The 20,206-nt window shown below is 38.4% G+C and overlaps 1 protein-coding gene across 5 annotated transcripts in view; it reads left to right on the forward strand.

Moving 5' to 3' along the window:
* LOC125461865 (dnaJ homolog subfamily C member 13) overlaps positions 1–19,780 on the forward strand; it is a 139,795-nt gene extending 120,015 nt beyond the window's left edge. For 3 of the 5 annotated variants that reach the window (XM_048551169.2, XM_048551161.2, XM_048551178.2), the window contains 7 exons: positions 1,064–1,106; positions 3,952–4,125; positions 5,394–5,573; positions 7,871–8,011; positions 11,478–11,621; positions 13,172–13,271; positions 18,961–19,780. In XM_048551169.2, the coding sequence (XP_048407126.1) occupies positions 1,064–1,106; positions 3,952–4,125; positions 5,394–5,573; positions 7,871–8,011; positions 11,478–11,621; positions 13,172–13,271; positions 18,961–19,061 (883 nt within the window). In that variant the 3' untranslated portion in view covers positions 19,062–19,780. Of the gene's footprint in view, positions 1–1,063; positions 1,107–3,951; positions 4,126–5,393; positions 5,574–7,870; positions 8,012–11,477; positions 11,622–13,171; positions 13,272–18,323; positions 18,428–18,960 lie in introns of all 5 variants that reach the window. The other 2 variants (XM_048551188.2, XM_048551198.2) reach the window with 2 other exon arrangements.
* Positions 19,781–20,206: the final 426 nt, after the last annotated feature.

Genomic DNA, 20,206 nt, shown 5'->3' on the forward strand with positions numbered 1-20,206 from the left:
TTTAAAAGTAAGCTTCTTGCATATGGGGAGGCAGTGGTCTAGTGGTATTATTATCTCGAGTAATAATCGAGCAATGATGGTGTTCAGGTAACCTGAATTCAAATTCTACCATGACAGATGATGAAATTGATGCTGCTTGGCCTGCTGTGTTCATCCAGCTCCACACTTCGTTATCTCCAGATTCTCCAGGGTCTCCAGTTCCCGTTATCTCTGAAATTTGAATTCAATTTAAAAAAAAACAATTTCGAATTGGGAGTCTAATGGTGCCCAGCAATAACTATTGTTGTCAGAGAATCCCATCTGGTTCACTAATGTCCTTCAGGGAAGGAAACTGCCTTCCCTACTGTCTGGTTTACATGTGAATCCAGACCCACAGCAATGTGGTTGACTCTTAACTGCCCTCTGAGCAATTAGGGATAAGCAATAAACACTGGCCTGGTCGGTGATGTCCAAATCCCGTAATTGAATTTGGGGGAAAAAAGTGATATGATGTAGAGGTGCAACTATTTTATTTCCCTGCCTTTCCACAATAATGTGGAGAAAATATATTGTCTTGGCTGAATTATTGTGCAGTCTAATAAAACTTGTGGAAATGAAGAGCAGTATTTTTATTCTGGATGCATTAGCTTAACTTCAAGATGAAGCGTTTGAGTTTACTTTTGTTGGCTTTAGTGCAGTTTGTTAGACATCAGTTCTTCACCTATAGCCCGGGCTCAATTCCAGGGTATTCCCACTGCAGTAGTTCCATTAATTAGCACTAAATTTACAATCTCGATGAGGCTGCCAGTTGCTGGTGGGCAATAGAGAAGAGTCCTTTATAGTATAGTCTTAATGAAGTGCAAACCTTCAAATGCAGGCAGGATGCAAGGAATTTCCGTGTACGTTTTCAGGGATGTGGGATAGAGGGGGGAAGAGTCTCTTTATTTCTAGGACAACAGTTTTAAAATTGCATTCCCAATGCTACTAATAATCCACCAATCATTTTCAACAGTTCACTCAGTGTGGTGCTGCTTTACTGAAATTGAATTCTCCATTAAACTTGGTTTCTTATTTCTTTTTAAAGCCACTTCAAGCAACAGCGTGACAATCCAGATGTGAATTGGAAGGTATGCAGACATTATATAAATAATAGATTCTGTAAAGGTGTTACATCCCCTGTGACTTTGATATTGACTCAGGTTGTAGCTGTTGCCTAATTGACTCGGTTTGAATAATGCCTTGATGTGCAGTGGCTTTTGTCAAGAGGTAGGACATGTTTCTTTATTTATTATGACCTGTATGATCATCATGAATATTTACAATGACCGGTGAAATTCAACAATGGTAAAGGTCAATTTGTAAACTTACTGCAGAGTTACCAAAAAAAAACTTCTTTCCAGTTTCGTTGTTTCCTCTTTTGAGCAGTGGGTAAGTCAGAAGAGATGAGGATGGTAACATACCATGATTTGAATGCAACTTTTTTCAGTTCCCCTATCAAAAGGAATGAGGCTTGATGTGAGTGCTGCATAATTGATTCTTATTTCTGCTATCTCTCGTTAGTAAAAGAATGGAAACTGAGAATTATTATTCACTTATCTTTAAATATAAAAATTTGAAGATCCTCCTTACTGCAATTTTCATATTGTGTGTATAATTCAGCTTAGTTTCTGGATCGCAGCAGCACTTATAACATTGGGGTTTTGATTTCAATCCCATGGTTACAGAAGTGCACTTTTATTTCATTTTGGATTTATCTTGCTATACCGGTTAAATTTGCAACTGGAATTAAGGACAAAATATTTTTAAATTTGAGCCCGTAAACAGCCATTAATATCAACTGGATTTTGTCAAATCATTCCATGAAAAAAAAAATTTAACATGAAAAGAATTTTATTTCTTGCCTCAATGAATTTAGTGCAGGTTTCTGTGAATTTCCTCTGGTTCAATATTGTAGATGACTAGAATAGTTCATATTTTGCTTGTATTTGCAGAGGCGTAGTCTCTGGCCCTTCATGACCTGCAGTTACTCCGTGTTATATGCTGAGAGTGAGAACTTGTCACTGGACTGGCAGTTAATCTCAATTGAAGAAAGTGAAGTCCAACATTCGTCACTACAGTGATGAGTGGCAGATAGGACATTGTAAATTCAGACCAAATGACCTTTTGAAGAAAATACAAGGAGGTTGTTAAAAATTAGAACATTATTTATGGCACATGTATTTCAGAAATTACAGTTAAGTCAGTTCACATGAGATGCAAACAAATCCCCATTCCTATAGAACTTCTTTCAACCCCAATCAGCCGATTTAAGATTTGTTGATTTCTTTCTGGATTTCCTAAAGAGACAAGTTAAGTTATCGAGGGATTCCTTGGTCAATCACGTCATGTTCAACTTAAGCTAACTAAAGTAAGCAGTCAAAGTGGCGAATTTGAGAGAGAACTTTTTGAGGTGTTTGTTTCTACCAATTAATAAATTCGTCTCCTGGCAGAAGTCACATTGCTGGTTTCTTGATTTGAGGATGATGTCTTGGGAACACCAGATTTCTGTACTGGCTGTTTGTGATTCGGGAGACCGATATTTACTGGGAGGTAGTGGGATCCAAAGCGCAGGATTTCCTTCCTTTTATTTCCTCCTCTGCTGTAGCTTAATTGTCAACTTGTTGTCGTCTTGAGCAATTGGGAATGAGTCCTCCCAGTCATTAATATTGATGCACCTGTCCTTTACTGTCTTTGAAGCATTTTCTTTGTCCTGCCCTGGTAAGCTGTACATTGAGAGTTGAGAAAATGAGACTTGGTGAAGGGGACTTTGTTGACAACTGGTCACAATTCAGTCCATCAGAGTTGAGTCTGCAGGAACTGTTTTTGTGAATATTTGTGGAGCTGTATTCAAGAAGGATGGTAGTGCTTGTACAATGATGTTCTCATTGAATTTGAAAGATGCACTGAAAAGTATTTCTGGTGGAATTTCTCTAGAATATTTATGCCTTGTTGGTAGGCAGTCTAGGTCCCACTGAAATAGAGGAATGTGGTGATGACAGCTGCTCTGAACAGAGCAGTCTAAATATAAAGGCCTGGCTTATTCAGCATTTGCTGTCAAATCCCTTTAGAAGGCAGAGGTGAATGGTGGATCTCTTCGACAGTGGTGACCTTCTGACTATGCTGGCTGCCTAGGATGTGGAAAGTCCTCGACGTATTCTAGAGGGTCATCTTCAATGTATATGGGAGCTGGAATATTTGGTGTGGGTTCAAATGGATTTTGAATTGGAAGTGTTCCAGGGCAGGTCAAATGACCTGAATTGCCTATTTCCCGTGACTAACAAAATCCCAGACACATTATGGCTTTAAACCATCCAGAGGTGGTGTTTGTTGGTAGACAGCTCGAGGGGGAGAAATGCCAAACATTGGGAATGTTTGTAAATATGAAAATTGGGAGATTAGTATAGAATTAGGTCCTGTGGATTATGTTACCATCCACATGACTGGTCATGATGTAACTGCCTTGAATGGATGATCTGAGCAGGCACCTTCAATATCCAGATTGGGATCAAGCAAAGTTTGGATAAAAACCCATTATTATAGCCTACCTGACGGTGATTAATTTCATCCTAGGTCAGGCTATATATCTGTTGCGTTATTGCTTTAAAATTCCCGTAAGAGAATAAAATGTAAGAGTAGTTGAATAATACAATTGCCCTGGAGTTATAATCATAAATTCTAGACTGAATTTACAAACAGGAATACATTGTTACCAGTGATGTTAGGCAGTAGTTGTGATTGGATGTTTCCCCACAGAAAAGGAGGGCAACTAGCATAACTATCTGCTCACCTAGGGCAGTACAACTGATAGTAAGTTGTCAAATAATTTTTTCTGCTCAATCATTCTCTGTGGAAGACAGTTTGACTTGATGGGGGGGCTTCATGTGAAAGAAATTCTCCTCTTAATATGAAACAAATATTTTCGGTCCTCTGCAGTTACCGGAAAACTTTACAGTTGCCTATAGTGAAGTTGGAGGTGAATTGTCAGTAGGAGGAGTCTTCTTGAGGATCTTTATTGCACAACCTGGTTGGGTTCTACGTAAACCTCGAGAATTCCTTGTCGGACTGCTGGATAAACTCACGGAGCTGCTAGAAACAAATAATCCTCATGTAAGTGTGGCCAGTGGAAACAGCATTTACTCCCAGAACTAGTGGTTGTGCAGAGAAATTATTGATGACCTGTTTTCTGTAACTTGGAAGCCACTTTTGAACTTGTAGCGGTTGTCACATATAAAATAATGTAACTACGCTCAAGTATGATAGCAACATTTGTGGAACATAATTAATATTGGAAAAAAGACTGCCTACATATGAGATGTTAAGGTTGCGGACTGAGAATGTAGAAGGCAGATTAATTTCTCTGAAATGTGGGATGTTACGTTTTGGCGGGATGAATGAAAGGCATCTTATGGCGGAATAAAAGTCTAAATTGGCCAGATAGTCAAAGCAATTTGAAGCAGAAGTTCCCAAATTATGTTAAAGAAGCAATGCAGTTACACAAATTCATAAGTGCAAAGAAAGCGCTAGTATCTATTTCTGTTGAGATTAGCGCTCTGCTTTTGACTTCATGCTGAACATCTATCAAACTGGGGTTTGTCACATTTAAGAGTTACTATGCACGGTCCTGAACTTCACATTACAAAAAGGATGCAGAAGAACTGGAGAGAGTGCAAAAAACAATTTACATGGTTGATGTTAGAACAAAGTAAGTGCAACAATTCGGAAAGTGTGATCAGATCAAGGTTTTTTTGTGAAAGAAAACACAGATGAACTGATGGAGGTCTTTAATAGCATGAAGAAGTTTGATCAAGAAAGTTGCAATCGTGGGGTGAGGGGCAGAGAGAGCTCAACTGTGGGCCAAAAATGCAGTTGAACTCATAGGAGGCTTAGGAGAAACTTGTTTCACTGAGTAATGGGAAGTTGAAACTTGGTAACCCATGGGATGGTGGAGGCAGATGGCACAGATGCGTTAATATGAAACCACAAAGGTAAATGGGGGTGGGGGGGGAAGGAGATTTCTTGGTCAGATGTAACATATCTCATGCGTAGAATAACCCTATATACATATTTGGCCAAATGGCTAACTTAAATGCTGTAAAATCTCATGCAATCGTGCCATAAAGCTCATAGTAAACTGATGGCTTGTACCATACACTTACGGCAAAGTCTAAATGACTTACCATGCATCTATATCATGAAATGTTTATGCTTTGTGTGAAGAAAATGCAAGAGACGCTGCCTTATTGAGTTGAGTAACTTTATTGTCTGTTCTTATTTTGTGCATATTTTTGTCTCCGCATGCCACATTTCATTAACTAGAAGAGTTGTGTAAGCCCATGCTTTGCACGCATTGGTAATTGGTCTGTTTCTCTGCACAGGGTGAAACTTTAGAAACCGTTACCACAGCAGCAGTCTGCCTCTTCCATTCCCAGCCTCAGCTGGCAGACCAGGTACCTCCATTAGGCCACCTTCCTAAAGTTATTCAGGCTCTGAACCACAAAAACAATGTCATCCCCAAGTCATCAATCCGGGTCATTCATGCTCTTTCTGACAATGAGGTAAAAATTTATTTGATTTCAGTGCTTCAATATCAACTTTGTTTTTCCGATTCTACAGATTTCAAGTTTTAACATTTTTGAATTCTGCAGTTTCAGAAATATTCATTGCATGTATTGGGTTTGTTTCATACCATGTGAGTAATGCGAATGTACTCATCCTCACTTGTCTATTATTGTTTTGCCTTGCTACTAAATTGTCATTTTATTTGTGCTACAAAATGGCTTTCATTATCAAGCCCATGTTCCTCCTACCTGAAATAAGCATAGAGTAAGCAATCTTTCTATCTGGTATACTGTAGAATAAAAGTCCTTCCGTTCTGCAACCTGCTACTGGATTAGCTCCACTACATTTCCCTTTGTAGCAGATAAACTATGTCTGTCCTTTTGAGAGAGCCTTTCTAACTGACAAAACCATTAAACAGGCTTATTAATGTAATCACTTGCAGACAGTATGCTGTATAGCTGACATTCTTTACAGTTGGATATGGTGTACAGAATTTGAAGGGCCAGTTTCTTAGATGCTTTTTTCCCCTCTGCATAAACAAACAATCTTTGTACAAATTGGACAAATGTAAGTTCAAGGGAGCCTGGTTTTCTAATAGCATGTTTTGTCAAGGCAAACCCACTTGTGCTTCTGTGAAATAAGCTGGCATCTTGTGCTAATATAATTGATTCCAGAAATGGGCACGTTTTGAAGACCAGTCTGTGAAAGGCAGTTGCCAATAACCATGAAATCTAGAGTTATGGAATTATCCCAGGGAGGTTGATGAGTGCCTTAATTGGATTGAACCATTTGACGAAGTTTGAGCTCTCAATCTTTGGATATGTTTCATTCAAAGAATCCTTGATTGAATATAATCAGAAATGAGTAGTCCTTCTCCCACAACTGATCATAATGCTCACTGTTACAACACCATCGTATTGATATGACAGCACTTTATCAATATTGCCAGACTTCCTTCCAACTTCCATGGTCTCTCTAATAACCTTATGACGTGGAGTGTTCTTTTTACAGTCATGACCAACTGGTAACCAGGCTTTGAAAATGGCCTGTACTGTTCTGTATAAACTGGATTTGAGATTCAAATTTGATAGAACAAAGAATGAAACAATGTCAGTTTATTGATAGGATTCTACATGGTGCAGATTTCAATCTTGCCATTTTGCCCGTATACTGTTTCTCTCTTTTTTTTTGTCTTGTCAAACTTGCTTACTGCCACTTCTATTATGTTCTTATCAGTTAATTTATTGTTTCTGGTATTTTTCAGAACTGAAAATATTTTCTTTTACACAGTATGATCTGGATTCTGCTGACTTAATCCTCAGACTAATTTCACATTTTGGTTTCTACCTGAGCATCCTCCATCCTCATCCTCATCCTCATCCTCATCCTCATCCTCATTCCTCCAGTCACCCCCAATCCAGTTTTAAAGTACTACCTGTCCCTTTTCAGCTAGTGCCCCAGTTTAGCTACAGTCTGTCCCAATGATTCTGTAGAATTGAGCCCCTTTTATTCACAAAAATCCTTCGCTACCTTTTGCCTTTTTAGATTTTTTGTTGCCCTTTTGCCAATGGCACATGGCTCAGAAAATGGTTACTCTCTCTATACCCTTAGCAGAATTGCATCACTGCTTTTGCCTGTCATTTGTCCTGGATTATGAACGTGACAGCCAGATCTTCACCCTCCCTTTCCAGTTTCCCATCTAGTCATTTTGAGATCTCATTTGTTCCAAAGGCAGATAACGCACCCTTTGAGACTCCAGTTTGTGACTGTCGCTGTTCCCAAACTTCCCTCCTTATTGAATGCCCAGGTATTATAGCCACAATAATCTGCTTTCTTCTCTTCACTTCACTTCACCGTTCCTCCACCTCCCCCTCACAACCTTGGACTGCCACCTGCTCCTTGATATCTTAGTGTTATGGTTGCCCTCTCCACAGCCTTTATGCTTTCTCCTGGCAAGAAAAAGGAAATTATAGCTGTTGAACAAGATTAGGTTCTCCAGTCTGGCATCAATTAATGATAGAGAAAATGGGAAAATAGGTATTGCCCATACATTAGTGATTCTTGTCAAATGATTACTAGAGTGCATTCACAATCCACTTTCTTTTTGTCTGCATTAGTTCAGACATCAAAAAGGGGATAACATAACTAACGTTGCCTGAACAATTCCAGTGACATTAGTCAATGCAGATGATTTTGTGACTGTTTGTCCTCTAATGGTTTTTGTAAGAGAAATAAATAATGAAATGGTGGTTGCTTTTCAACTTTACTCACCCTTTAATAATTTCTTTCTAAGTTATGTGTCCGAGCCATGGCAATGCTGGAAACTATTGGGCCTTTAATGAATGGAATGAAGGTGCGATCGGATATGGTGGGTCTTGCCTCGGAATCTTTGAATCGAATGTTCCAGAAGGAGCAGACTGACTTGGTAGCACAAGTGAGTAACTATGCTATTAGAAAATTTCATCAATCTGAACTGGTATTTCGTAGAATTTGGTTATTGTTGGTTGCTGTATGTAAGCTACAAATTAATTTCTGTAAATATTAGCATTATCAAGAGAAGGCCTTGTGAATATTATCATTCTTTTTTCTCTATTTTGCCTTTCTTTGACTGTTGCTATCAGAGACTCACTTCTGTGATGAATCTGATCACGAGTGCAAGTTAGCGCAAACTGATTTTTCCCCTGTTTCAATTTTTGCTGCTCCTCCTTCTCCCCTCCCCCCCCCCCCCCAAAAAAAATTGATGACTTTTATGAGCAAATAGTTTTTTCCTGTTGCAAATAGTGGGACTGGAAGAGGAAGGATGCATAAAAAATATCACAATGGGTGTTTTAATGTAGCAATTCATTTCACTATGGACGAGTGAAGCCAAAATGGATTTAAATGACAGAATAGCATTTTTAAATTTTAAAGCCATTGTGTCAGTGAAGTTCAGCAGGCACAGGAATATTGAGTTTGGAATAGGAAATAATCAAGTTACGGATCACTTGGAAGTTTACAAAAAGGAAAAATGCAGTGCTCTCAAACACCCTCTTCAAAAGGATTAACTTTCTCTTTGGCTCAGCAGTGACTTTGTCAGAAATGCCTTGGACATATTTCATTCAAATGGTACTGTATAAATGCAAAATGTTGATAAGCTGCTTCAGGTTTACTCTAAGAATAAACAAGAATATTTGCGCCAGGAACTATTTGGAAATAGAAGGGAATATGCAAAGGAAGCCAGCAACATTGAAAATATTTGGAAGAGAATTTCTCTGCTGGATGAATTCTTAATTATAGATGGACTTGTGGTTTCAAGGCTGGCAACGTTATATGGGTAGCATTTATAGAAAATAGTGTGTCAGAGGCTGCACTCTGGATCTCAAAGTGTTGAGGTTGCAAACAGTCTTGTACAGTCTAAAGCAATGGTTTGCAGGAAGTTGGATTCAGTTGCAAAAGTACAGATTTTGTTGTTGGAGACAAGCGATTGCTTTACTATTGCTGAGAAGAACATGTGTTGTCAAAACATTTCGCCTTGCAATCATGCAGACAATTTACTGTTGAGGGAAAAGAAGAAATGAGAAGATAGTGTTGATTGGTTAGTAGTGGAGATATTAATTGGTATAATGTCCATGACAATGATTTACAGCTCCTGCTAAAATTTAAATTCAAACTAGGAAAATTGTCTCTAGTTAAGACATTACCCTGTGAAATGAGCCTGAGAATGGTTGCCACCTATTTTATTGAATTGAAACAAGTGCAACATATGTGCTTTTCTGTCTGCCAAGAACAGGGCCCTGTGTATTAATATATGCAGCTTCCAATACATGCAAGTATGTCTCTGTCTCTGTAAGCCTGACTGATGATCCTAAACTGGCTTTAACTGTTTCTTAGTAATGCTTTGCGCACTCACGACTATTTAACAAGTATCCGATTTGCAGAATCACATTTGATGTTGAACAGTTTTGCATGCAACGGCTGGTTGCATCCTGTTAAAACCCTGTAGTGAACACCCAAAGGCAGTTGCCGGAGGTGATCTACCTGTCTTTGGGATGTACAGCCTACGTTATTCTTAATGCACCACTGAAACTAACATACCAGACTGCTCATTTGTATTAAAGGCAGAATGTTTTTTCCTGTCTTAATGGTAGCATCCTTTTGTTTTGAGAAACATCACGTGTGCCACTACTGCATTCATAGTAACTGTGTGAAATAGCTTACTACTTCTGTATCTCAGAAACCTGAGAAACAGATTTCTGATAGAGTCGATAGCCAGAGACTTTTCCCCAGGGCAGGATTGACTGCCACGAGGGGTCATAGTTTTTAAGGTGTTAGGAGGAAGGTATAGAGAAGACGTCAGAGGGAGGTTCTTCACCCAGAGAGTTGTGAGCGCATGGAAGAGTTTGCCAGTGGTAGTCGTGGAAGCGGAGTAAGCGACTGCTGGACATGCACATGGACAGCAGTGAATTGAGGAGAATGTAGGTTAGGTTATTTTGTTTTTGGATTAAGATTATTCCATGGCACAACATGGTGGGCCGAAGGGCCTGTACTGTGCTGCACTTTTCTATGTTCTAAACCTTCCTGGGTGACCGGAGATAGACTGGGCGATTTTTGGAACCAGTCATGACATTATGCCTTTCAGTCAGTTTGCACAATATGTATTGTAATTATTTGATCGGGCTGGCAGTTATATCACAAGGATGCTTTAACGTTCCCTCTTTCAACCACCAGCGTGTACTGTGAACAAATTGCTTGAGCCTTGTTTGAGGTTGCCAAGAAAGATGTCTTATGTTAGGTGAAGCTGTCAGATTGATCTAATTAGCAACCTTGTAAACAGGACCTGAGCAATTTGTACGTGGACCTGGTAGGAGTGCTGAAGCTTTATTTGACCAGCGAGGGTGAATTTGTTGCAGAGAACCTCTGGGCCAGTTTCTGATCCAGGCCATCCAAAAGGGAGCTTATTTGACTGTTCCGTGTCAAAGGTGAATTTGATCGCAGGATGGAACTCATTAAGGTGTATGAGAAAAGTCTCTCATGCAGCTTGCACGCATGAAAGCTGTACATTTAATACACATGACCTTTTGCTGACGAAGAAAATGTGTGCACACTGTGTCTGTTTCAACATAACAAAGTAGGTGACAGGCATTCTCAGGTTCATCTCTCACAGGGTAATGCTTTCCCAATCGATCAATTTGCCTGGTTTAAAAGTTAGTTTGACTTGACTGTAAATTATTAGCAAATGCATTCTCCATGGCAATGCTTCTGCCAATCGGCCCACTTGCCAACAAATCGGCATTCTGTTATGCAGCATGAATGTTGTTTTTCTCGCACTTTGTCTGCACTGTTACAAGAAATACCAATGTTTTTAAAAAATTGTCTTTCAACAATGCTCAATTTATAAAATGCCAAAAGTCTATGGTTTTGGCTTCCCAATGGCGATTGGAAGAGACTGAGCCTCATTCTCTACCAATGGTCACAAACGCACAATACTAATAATGCGTCCTCCCTTTGTATATGCAGTATTTTGCATTTCAAAGGAAAATAGCTCATGTCTGGCAAATACAATTTATATTATCACCTGCATCCAACATGTTGCCCTGTCGACCTACAAGATCTCCACCCTTCACTATTTAAAACAAAGCATTAGTCCTGAGCACTGTTTGTTCAGGTAGCATTTGGCAAAATTAATCTGTAAATATAGCTTACAAGTCCATGTTCAATAAGATTACAGCTAGATCTTTATCTTGAGCTTTCATTGCTGATACGTGTAATAGAATGCAATATAGCAGTGTTTAAATTGTAATTTACTTGGCAAGCAATTCTTTTCAAATTATCTTTCACTTTTTGTACAGCACTCTTTGTCACTAGATTCTAATTTTGGTACTGTGCTTGCTGCGTGTTAAATTTAAATTTGTTTGCTGAAGGGCCTGAAAGTGGAATTGGTGCCATATCTCCTGCGGCTATTAGAAGGAATAGGACTTGAGAATGTTGAAAACCCAGCTGCCACAAAAGCACAGATTGTAAATGCACTTAAATCAATGACACGGAGTTTGCAATATGGTGAACAGGTGAGATTTCTTCATGTTGTATCATACTCTAGATACATTGAATTGGTGTTGAGAAAGCAGAGTTAGGTATTTAGGATGATGTACTCATTGCTCTGATCATTAGTTTGGCTGTGACCCGGAAAACCCAAGGAAAACAGATATGAAATAGCTCTTCAAACTAGTGGAACGAAGAGGGACCATTCAGTTTTTAAAATATATATCCCTTACTAGTCTCTTTATTTTTAATTCCTGTGCTCCCCAAAATAGAGGAATCAACAAGTTTAAAGGACAGGGAAAGAAACTACAGAAAAATGTGTTGTAAAAACCTTTCTATTGGTGACCTATTGCTGAAACCACGTTACGTTGAAGGCTGCCCATGTTCCTGCAGCAATGTGTTGTGATCAGTGTAGTCAGTTGTTAATCACATTTCAGAAAGCTTACAATTTGTACATTTCAGCAAATGTTTAAGGAGATCCGAAAGAAACCAAACCTGAATTCCCACAGGCTCCTTATCACTAATAAGCGGAATGCATTAAACAGTTGCTTGCTTCCTCGGATTTTACCCTCAACATTTTACTGGCCATCCTTTTTATTCTACAAAGATGAATCTGACAATTTTATTTGCTTTTATCCGTTGTTGGTGCTGTTGACCTGTTACATACGTTGCTATCTGGCTGTAAAGCGACTGAATGTTTTGTATTTAGGCTGCTCTGCAATTCTGAGACACTGAACTATAGATCATGGTTTTATGCATGGGAACAAGTCTTACAGGTAGCTCTAATCAGGCATGTGAGTTCAATTGGTTTTAGAAATCATTGGTGAAGCTGGCTAAATTTGATCACTTGTCATGTTCTACTTTTGTCTTTGTGTTTTGATTAAATGAGCATACATTTGGCCTTTGACCTGTTACAAGTAGACCTACTGCCAGTGATTCATCTGACACGAGCCTGCAATATTAATCTTTCAGTTAGTGATATGGCAGTACAGGAACCACCAGTGGTGAACTATATTTATCAGGCAACTTGGATAATGACACTCCTAGCCTCAGCAAGTAATACATTGTTTTCAACCACAAGTCACAAGTTAGTTGTATAACACAATTTAATGTACATAAGGAGTTCCTATAAATCATGGCATAAAGTTAAACCACTGGATATCTAAAATAGGAGCAAGCTTCTGGAAAAAGCGCAGTAGCTTTTTTGGGTCCATTCTGTAGTCATTACTGAGACAACATATTTTGTGGATTTCTAGCAATTTTGTTTCAATCATGAATAGCAGGCAGTTTCTAGGAACTGAAGATCATATGGGGAAAACCTTGTCCTAACTGGTGTTCTGATTTGTGGTTACGAAATAGTTATTCCTATTATCTTTGTCATGAGCCATAAGAAAATGATAAATCCAAAGTAACATTGGGTTTAAAATTCAGCTGTTTAATTATTGCTACTTAAACTGCCTTGCAACATTCCATATCAGTATTTCTGGGATAGTACAATTTGAAGAAATTGAATGTTTGTTAATTTAGCCTATTCTAGGAAGCTGGTTAAAATATTTAAGAAGCTATCCTTGTTTAGGTGAATGAAATTCTGTCTCGTTCCTCTGTATGGAGTTCCTTCAAAGATCAAAAGCATGATTTGTTCATTTCTGAGACGCAATCGGCAGGATATCTTACAGGTGAGTAAATTCCTTACTTCTCCTTAGGCTTCTGTCTCCAAGTAGGTTTGTAATCATGAAATCTGGCAAATGTTTCACAAGTGAACAACTTGTATTTCTCTTCAATACCACAAATAACCTATTTTACCTTGTAATATTTAAAATTTACTCTGTGATGCCCTTTGAAATATGTATGCAATTCAGCTACAAAATGTTTTAAGGGCAAGTTTTTTTGGTATAAAAAATACCTTCCCGGTCGTCAGGTATTCGATTCAAACAAGCTGCATACTCAACAGATGAGTCCCAATACTTTGTGCTGCTTTTAGCTTCTTTCATACTTGAACTTAACCTTTTGTTTGCTCTGAGGCTAAGATGAGCAATGATTTTTACAGAATAAAATGCAACTTTTATTGTTGGCTGTTTAATCCCCTTACAGTTGATGAATGCTATATAGGGTACAGTAGGGATAAATGGGTAATCTCTGAATTAGCAAGATGTGACTAGTGGAGTGGTATAGGGACTAATGCTGGGGGCTGAACCGCTTACAATCGTTTTAATGACTTGGCTGGTGTGTAGCTGGTAAATTTACTGATGACCCAAAGATTGGAGAAGCAAGTGTGAAGACATGAGCCTTTACATATATGGGCTGGTCAGGTCAGGAAGCAATTTGGTAAATGGAACATAATGTGGAAAAAACGTGAACTTGCTGAACTGTATGGTACAGAGATCTGGGTGTCCTCATTCGCGAATCACAAGCTTAGTATGCAGATACAGCAAGTTATTTAGAAAGAGGATAAAATGTTGTTTATTGTGTAGGAAATGGAATGTAAAGTAGGTAAGTTTTGCCAGGACATTGGTAAGACTACATCTGGAAACATGATTGCAATAGAAACAATAAAAAATTAATGTTGATTTCTAGAATGAAGGGGTTGTTTTGTGAGAAAAGATTGGACAGATTGTTTGTGCCTCATTTTTGTAAAACTATAAACAATCTTATTGAAACACAATCCTGTGGGGACTTAACAGAATGGATGCTGGGAGAAGTAGTACTTCCTATGGGAGAGCCAGAGCTCGGAGACACTGTTCAAAAATGAGGGGGTGGGGGCGCTCCTGTTTAGAACTGAAATGAGCTTCATTTTTCTGAGTATTGTTAGTCTAGGGAATTTTCTTATCTTGGGAGCAGTGGAGGCAGGGTCATTGAATATTTTTAATGCTGAGGTTAGATTCTTGATTTGGCGAGAGAGTAAACTGTTATAGGTAAAATTGATCAGCCATGATGTTATTAAATGATGTCTTTTGGCCCCTTGAACCTACTCATTACTATGGTCATGGCTAGTGCTAAAATATACCAATAATAACAAGTAATCCTAACAACAGAAAGTACAGGCTAGAGAGAGACTGGCTGCTCAAGCTTCTGTAAATCTTCCTTCCCCTTGTGTTCATAAAAGTAAAACCAAAAATGTGAAGTGCTGTTTAATCAAGATGAGAAAAGTTTCTGGTTTATAGCATAAAACGAGGGTGGAAAATCATAATGTTTAGAAATTACAGTACCAAACTTGGCACTTTGTACCTCCTGCTATTCCTGTGATCCTATTCGCACCGTCATTTTTCCTCTTCCCTTTTATTCTCTTGAATTCGATCTTGAATGATGTGATTGAAAAGGCCTGTCACCTTTTGGTGGCTGTATATTCCGAGAATCCTTTGACTATGGGCATTTCTAACCTTTGCATAGGCTTCAGTACTGACGTAAAACTTGTATACCTTTGTTACTTGCTGATTTAGATGTTATTTTGCTGTTTACTCCTGAAATGCTTTAGAAGGAAAGAAAATACTTCTCATCCAAAGGTGAGAAAAATAGTAAAAGAGTGACACAACAAAATAGTGATTAACATAAATGCTCCAAATAAAACACAAATGAAAAATAAGAGATTAATGTCACAATTAAAGGGAGGAAGAGGAAATTTTAATCAAACAATTGTGGAATGGTGGTGGAATTTATCAGGATAAAGTGACTGTGCACTTGAACAAATAGCTGATTAGAAAGAATCAAAAGTTAGTGAAGAGCGGACTATATCTGATTAACCTCCGATGGGTCTTTTGAAGATATTAACTTGGTGAATAAAGGAATGTCGATAGAAGATGTTTATAGGGGAAATGACTTCCTGAAGGTATTTGACAAAGTTTCAGGACACTGGAAACAAATGTACACAAATTGGAGCTACTCTTGTGTGAATTGATAATTGGTTAGGGAGTTGAAGGGAGCGCACTCTGAACAATGGGATGTTGTACATGGTGTTCTCCTGGGATCTGTACTTGGGCATAGTTTTTTTGCTACATGCCATGAGGAATGGAAAGTTTATTTCTGCATTTGCAGATGATGCCAAGAGGCAGAGTGTCTCTAGCGGGAGCAGGTGCTAGGCACAAAGGGACATAAACAGGTTAACAGAGTAGAATAATCAACACATTTTGGATTTGAGAAAGTCAAGTTGGAATATGTTCTAAACAGTAATAAACAAGGATCAATGGAAGAAACTGGGAATAGGCAAGGCCGTAAATAGAATATGTAATCAAATGGTTAATGAAATGTTGACCTCTTATAGTACAAAGGGAAGGAAGTTAAATTTTGGTTGTGGTTTTCGTCACAACCCAACTGCCAACTGGGGAATTACATTCAGTTTTGTGCACTGCCCCCCTGGCCTTGTCAGGGATTTGGTGCAAATTCCCCAGAGTAATAATTTAAAGAATTGAAATGAGTTTGCTTTTGTTAAACTTATTTCCTTGAATTTAGACTGTTGGAGGATGATCTGTTTGAATTGTTTTGCGTGATGAAGGGATTTGATGAAATAAATGCAGTAAAGCCATTTCTACTATTACTGAAACCCAGCCATTTTGGGGTTGAAAGTTAGAAGCACACTTATAGAAATGTGGAATTCTTTCTTCCAAATTACTATCAATTGTTTGTGTGAAATCAAGACTGAAGTTCACCTTGTGTAAGTGAATTGATTTTATCCATTCACAAGTGTGGGTATTAGTGGCTAGCCAACCTTTATTGCCCATCCCTAATTGTCATTCTGAAGATGATGTGCTGCTGCCTGATCTTCTGTCTATGGGGTGTAGAGAAACCCTGAATACTGCTGGCAGGGGAGTTCCAGGATTTTGACGGAGCGGCAGCGAAGGAACGCCAATGTAGTTCCAGGTCAGGATGGTGCATAGATTTGGATGGGAACATACAAGTAGTGGTGTTCCTATGATCTGCCATTGTCATTCTAGTTGGCTGCAGGTTTGGAAGATGCTTGTGAACAAACCTTGTTGAGTTCTGGCTGTGTATGCTGCTCCCTCTGAACATCAGCAGTGGAGGATGCAGACCAGTGATGGGCATATGGAGTTGAGATACAGATATTTCATAAATTGAATAGTGAAGCAGATTAGGCTGTCTGAATGTTATACTCAATTCCTTGATGATTTGTATCTGATCCATACTTAATCTTCTCTGCTCAAGTAACTACTTTCAAGGTTTATCTCAGTGAATTCATGTCTTCTTCATATCCTTTCCCTAATAGGATGGCTGTGATTGTACATATTTCTGATGTTATCTTGGGCAGGTTCATTATTCCTTTTCAATTTTGCATTCAGGATCATTTTATGCATAAAACTAGACCTACATGACAGTCTCTGTAGAAATCCCTGTATCTTAAAGCTACTGAAGCGCATATTTTGGGAGTAGCAATTTCTGGGAAAATGCAGTTCAATGCAAAAAGTCAGTTTTGAAAAGCATAGAAATGCCATTGTAACTGAATGTGATTCTGTTATAAGCTGCTGCAGGTGTATAAAAGATTCTGATATTCCTGTTGTCTTTGGAAAGATTTTTTTTGTTCAATCTCTTCAGGCTGCATTTTTGGACTGTGTGGGAGTGGTGATCTTTGAAAGGCAAACTTAGCTTTTGGTTTGTTGTCTGCCATGTACTTCAGATCTAGCTGCAAGTCTGCAATCTTAGGTGCATTGAATTTCCCTGTTTAGAAAACCTTTGGAACTTAGTACTGTAAATGGAAAGTCCAAAGTGGCAGATCATTTCATCTGCCTTTGATCTTGGTATCTTTTATGGCCGCATTATCCTTTGGAAAGAATCATTTGTGCTCAACTCTTGGTATAACTAGTGTCCCCAAGCCACCAGTACTGACTTCCTCCAGATTCCGATAACTTTGTGTGAGAGATCTGAGGTTGCAACATTCTGAAGGTGTTCACTGATCTGTGGAAAAACAGCAAATAATTGCATGAGTATCCCTTTTATAAGGGTACCTGAATTATGTTACATTTCTCTGCCTATAGTTCAAGGCATCATCAATATACCAACTGTTTGCTCCAGTCATTAATCTGCAGCGTGCTCCTAGAATAGAGGTTTCAGTGGATGATTTTCAGACAATTAATTTGTATCCCACATGTTATGATTACCTTTTGAGAAGGTATTGGCTTGTGTGAAGGAGATTTTATGGGAGGTGGATAGGCCTCATCATTATGGTATTTACACAATGACCTCTTAAAGGATGCCATCAATGGAATTTGTAGATGTTGAGACTGAGGTTCTTCCTCTCCAAGAAAGAAAACCTGCTGAGGTGGACATAAATATGGAAACAACTCTACAAGATCAAGTAGAAAATGGAAACTAAAATTGCTGAAAATAGTCCGTAGTAAGTAGCATCTTTGCGGTGAAAATAAGTTAACGCTTGGAGTTCCGTCATAGATGACAATTCTAGTTTGTGTTGAAGACCAATTGTATGAAAACAAACGCTCAAATTAAATTTTACATACTCAGTACAGAACTGAAACGTTTCAATTTCCATAGTACGTGGTGAATTTTTGACCTTTGGCAAGAATCAGTACAGCTCCTGATAACATTGTATCGATGAGGATGAATCTTTTGTACATTTGTTGAGGGAATTTTGCATAAATAACAAACAAATCGGATCTTAACTTTTAATGTATGCTTTTCTGCTTTTATTTACTTATCTAATACAGCTCTATGCTTTACTTTCTGCTTTCCTCTGTCATTTTCTGTATATATTTTCTTTTCCCTAGGTGTCTCACCTTCCCTCCTTACTGGTACTAGTCCCCTTCATCTCAGAAGTGGGCTTTAGGCCTTCTCTGGCAGGCACAATGCTCAGTTCTTAAGTGTGAAGCAGGTAGATAACATTCTTCCTCAGTGCATGCTTTTTGAGGTTTGAAAATTGTGCACATAGCTAAAATCTTCTGCAAGTCAGTGTTTTATGTGGACTCAATGGAAAAAATTAAAGTCAGGAGAGAAGGAGGTAATAAAAATGGTTTTGTGGTCAATGGGATTGTCCTCTGAAATGTAAACTTGTGTTCATGCTTTCAAACTTAAATTGCCTTCGTTGGTGTAAACTTGGTGTTTCCACTCTGACTAAAAACCAAAAGAACTGCAGATGCTGTAAATCAGAAACAAAAACAGATTGCTGGAAGAACTTAGATGCTGTCAGATCTGCTAAGAAGAGAAATGAGTTAAAGTTCTGGGTCTGGAAGGATCACCGGACCCAAAATGTTAACTCTTCTTTCTGTTCTCAGATGCTACCAGACCTGCTGAGCTTTTCCAGCAATATGTTTTTGTACGAGTCTGAGACTACAACCCAGGCTACACTGTGTTTTGTAATGCTAAATTCAAGAAATGTTTTCAACTTTTTATTTCATTTTGATGTAGGCCCTGGGATTGCTGGCTATCTTACTTCAGGGGCAATGTCAACAGTAATCCCAAGTGGACCACCCCCTGTAGATAATGAAGTGGTTGACCTGGCCAGATGAAATGAGATCTACACTCCTTGCCTTGAAGATTGAACCAGTTGCAGTTATGAACCACTCACTTTTACTACGACCCTCTATGAACAAATACAACCACAAAGAAGTGAACTTTCTTCTCCCACTTGTTGCATTTGCAAACGTAATGCTCTCTCATTTTTATTTGTAAAGTAATTTTTACAAGTGACCCATTCTCTTCATTTTTAAAAATAGTATGGATCCGAGATAGAAGACTCAAGTATTCTCTTTGCATCTGGTATCTCTGACTGTGAATCTAAATACTGGATTTTTTTCTTAATTTTACAGTTGACCGTTTACAGCTTTTGTGTTTATAGGGTAGCACAAAGATGAAATCTTTATCCAACTAAAAATCTCCCTGGCAGCCATTTTAAAGGCATGATAGGAGGCAAGATTTTGTGGAAAGCTACATTTCCATTAATTTAACCAGTTTCCTAGATCAGGCCAAGGACCACTGCTGATTATGCTTGCTAATCTTTAATGAGTCCGCTTAGTACAACATCATTGTAAAGCATTGTATTAACTGCCTTCTATTTCTGACTGAGAGAGTGTTTCAGAAAAATGCTAACTTGGACATTTCACATATTATAAATACTTAGTGTAATTGTGACCTGTGCTATATAATACCAATGTGTAAACTTTCTATATTTGAATGTACAATAGTAAATCAGTCCTACTTGTACATAAAATTTTAAGAATAAAGTACAAAGGGAATTAGCATCCTGATGTGTGTAACGTTGTACCATCTATGCAGTACTGATCTAGTTTGTTTACTTATCATAGATTGGTATTTTGAGGCTTATGAGAATTCCAGTGTAGTAATCTCTCTACCAAAATTTCCATTTCAGCTTGTTTTGAGAAGTGGTTTTGTTGCTTGCATATGTATAATACCTATAAAATGGTCCAAATTGATTCAGAAGAACGTTAATGGGCAAAATCCAACAGCTGCGTAAGGAGGAGATATCATGAGAAATGGCAAAGAAAGAAATTTGGTTAAGATTCCAAAGAGCTGCTTAACTCAGCAAGAGCTAGAGGTTAAGGGAAGTAATACCATTGTCTGCGTGCCAGGCATAAGACTTCGAAAGCAAGCTTCTACTCTGATTTTGTGACCCCCAAGTGTTTGTCAGTGAGGC

Source organism: Stegostoma tigrinum, chromosome 2 (assembly GCF_030684315.1).
Source record: "Stegostoma tigrinum isolate sSteTig4 chromosome 2, sSteTig4.hap1, whole genome shotgun sequence".
Classification (NCBI taxonomy): domain Eukaryota; kingdom Metazoa; phylum Chordata; class Chondrichthyes; order Orectolobiformes; family Stegostomatidae; genus Stegostoma; species Stegostoma tigrinum.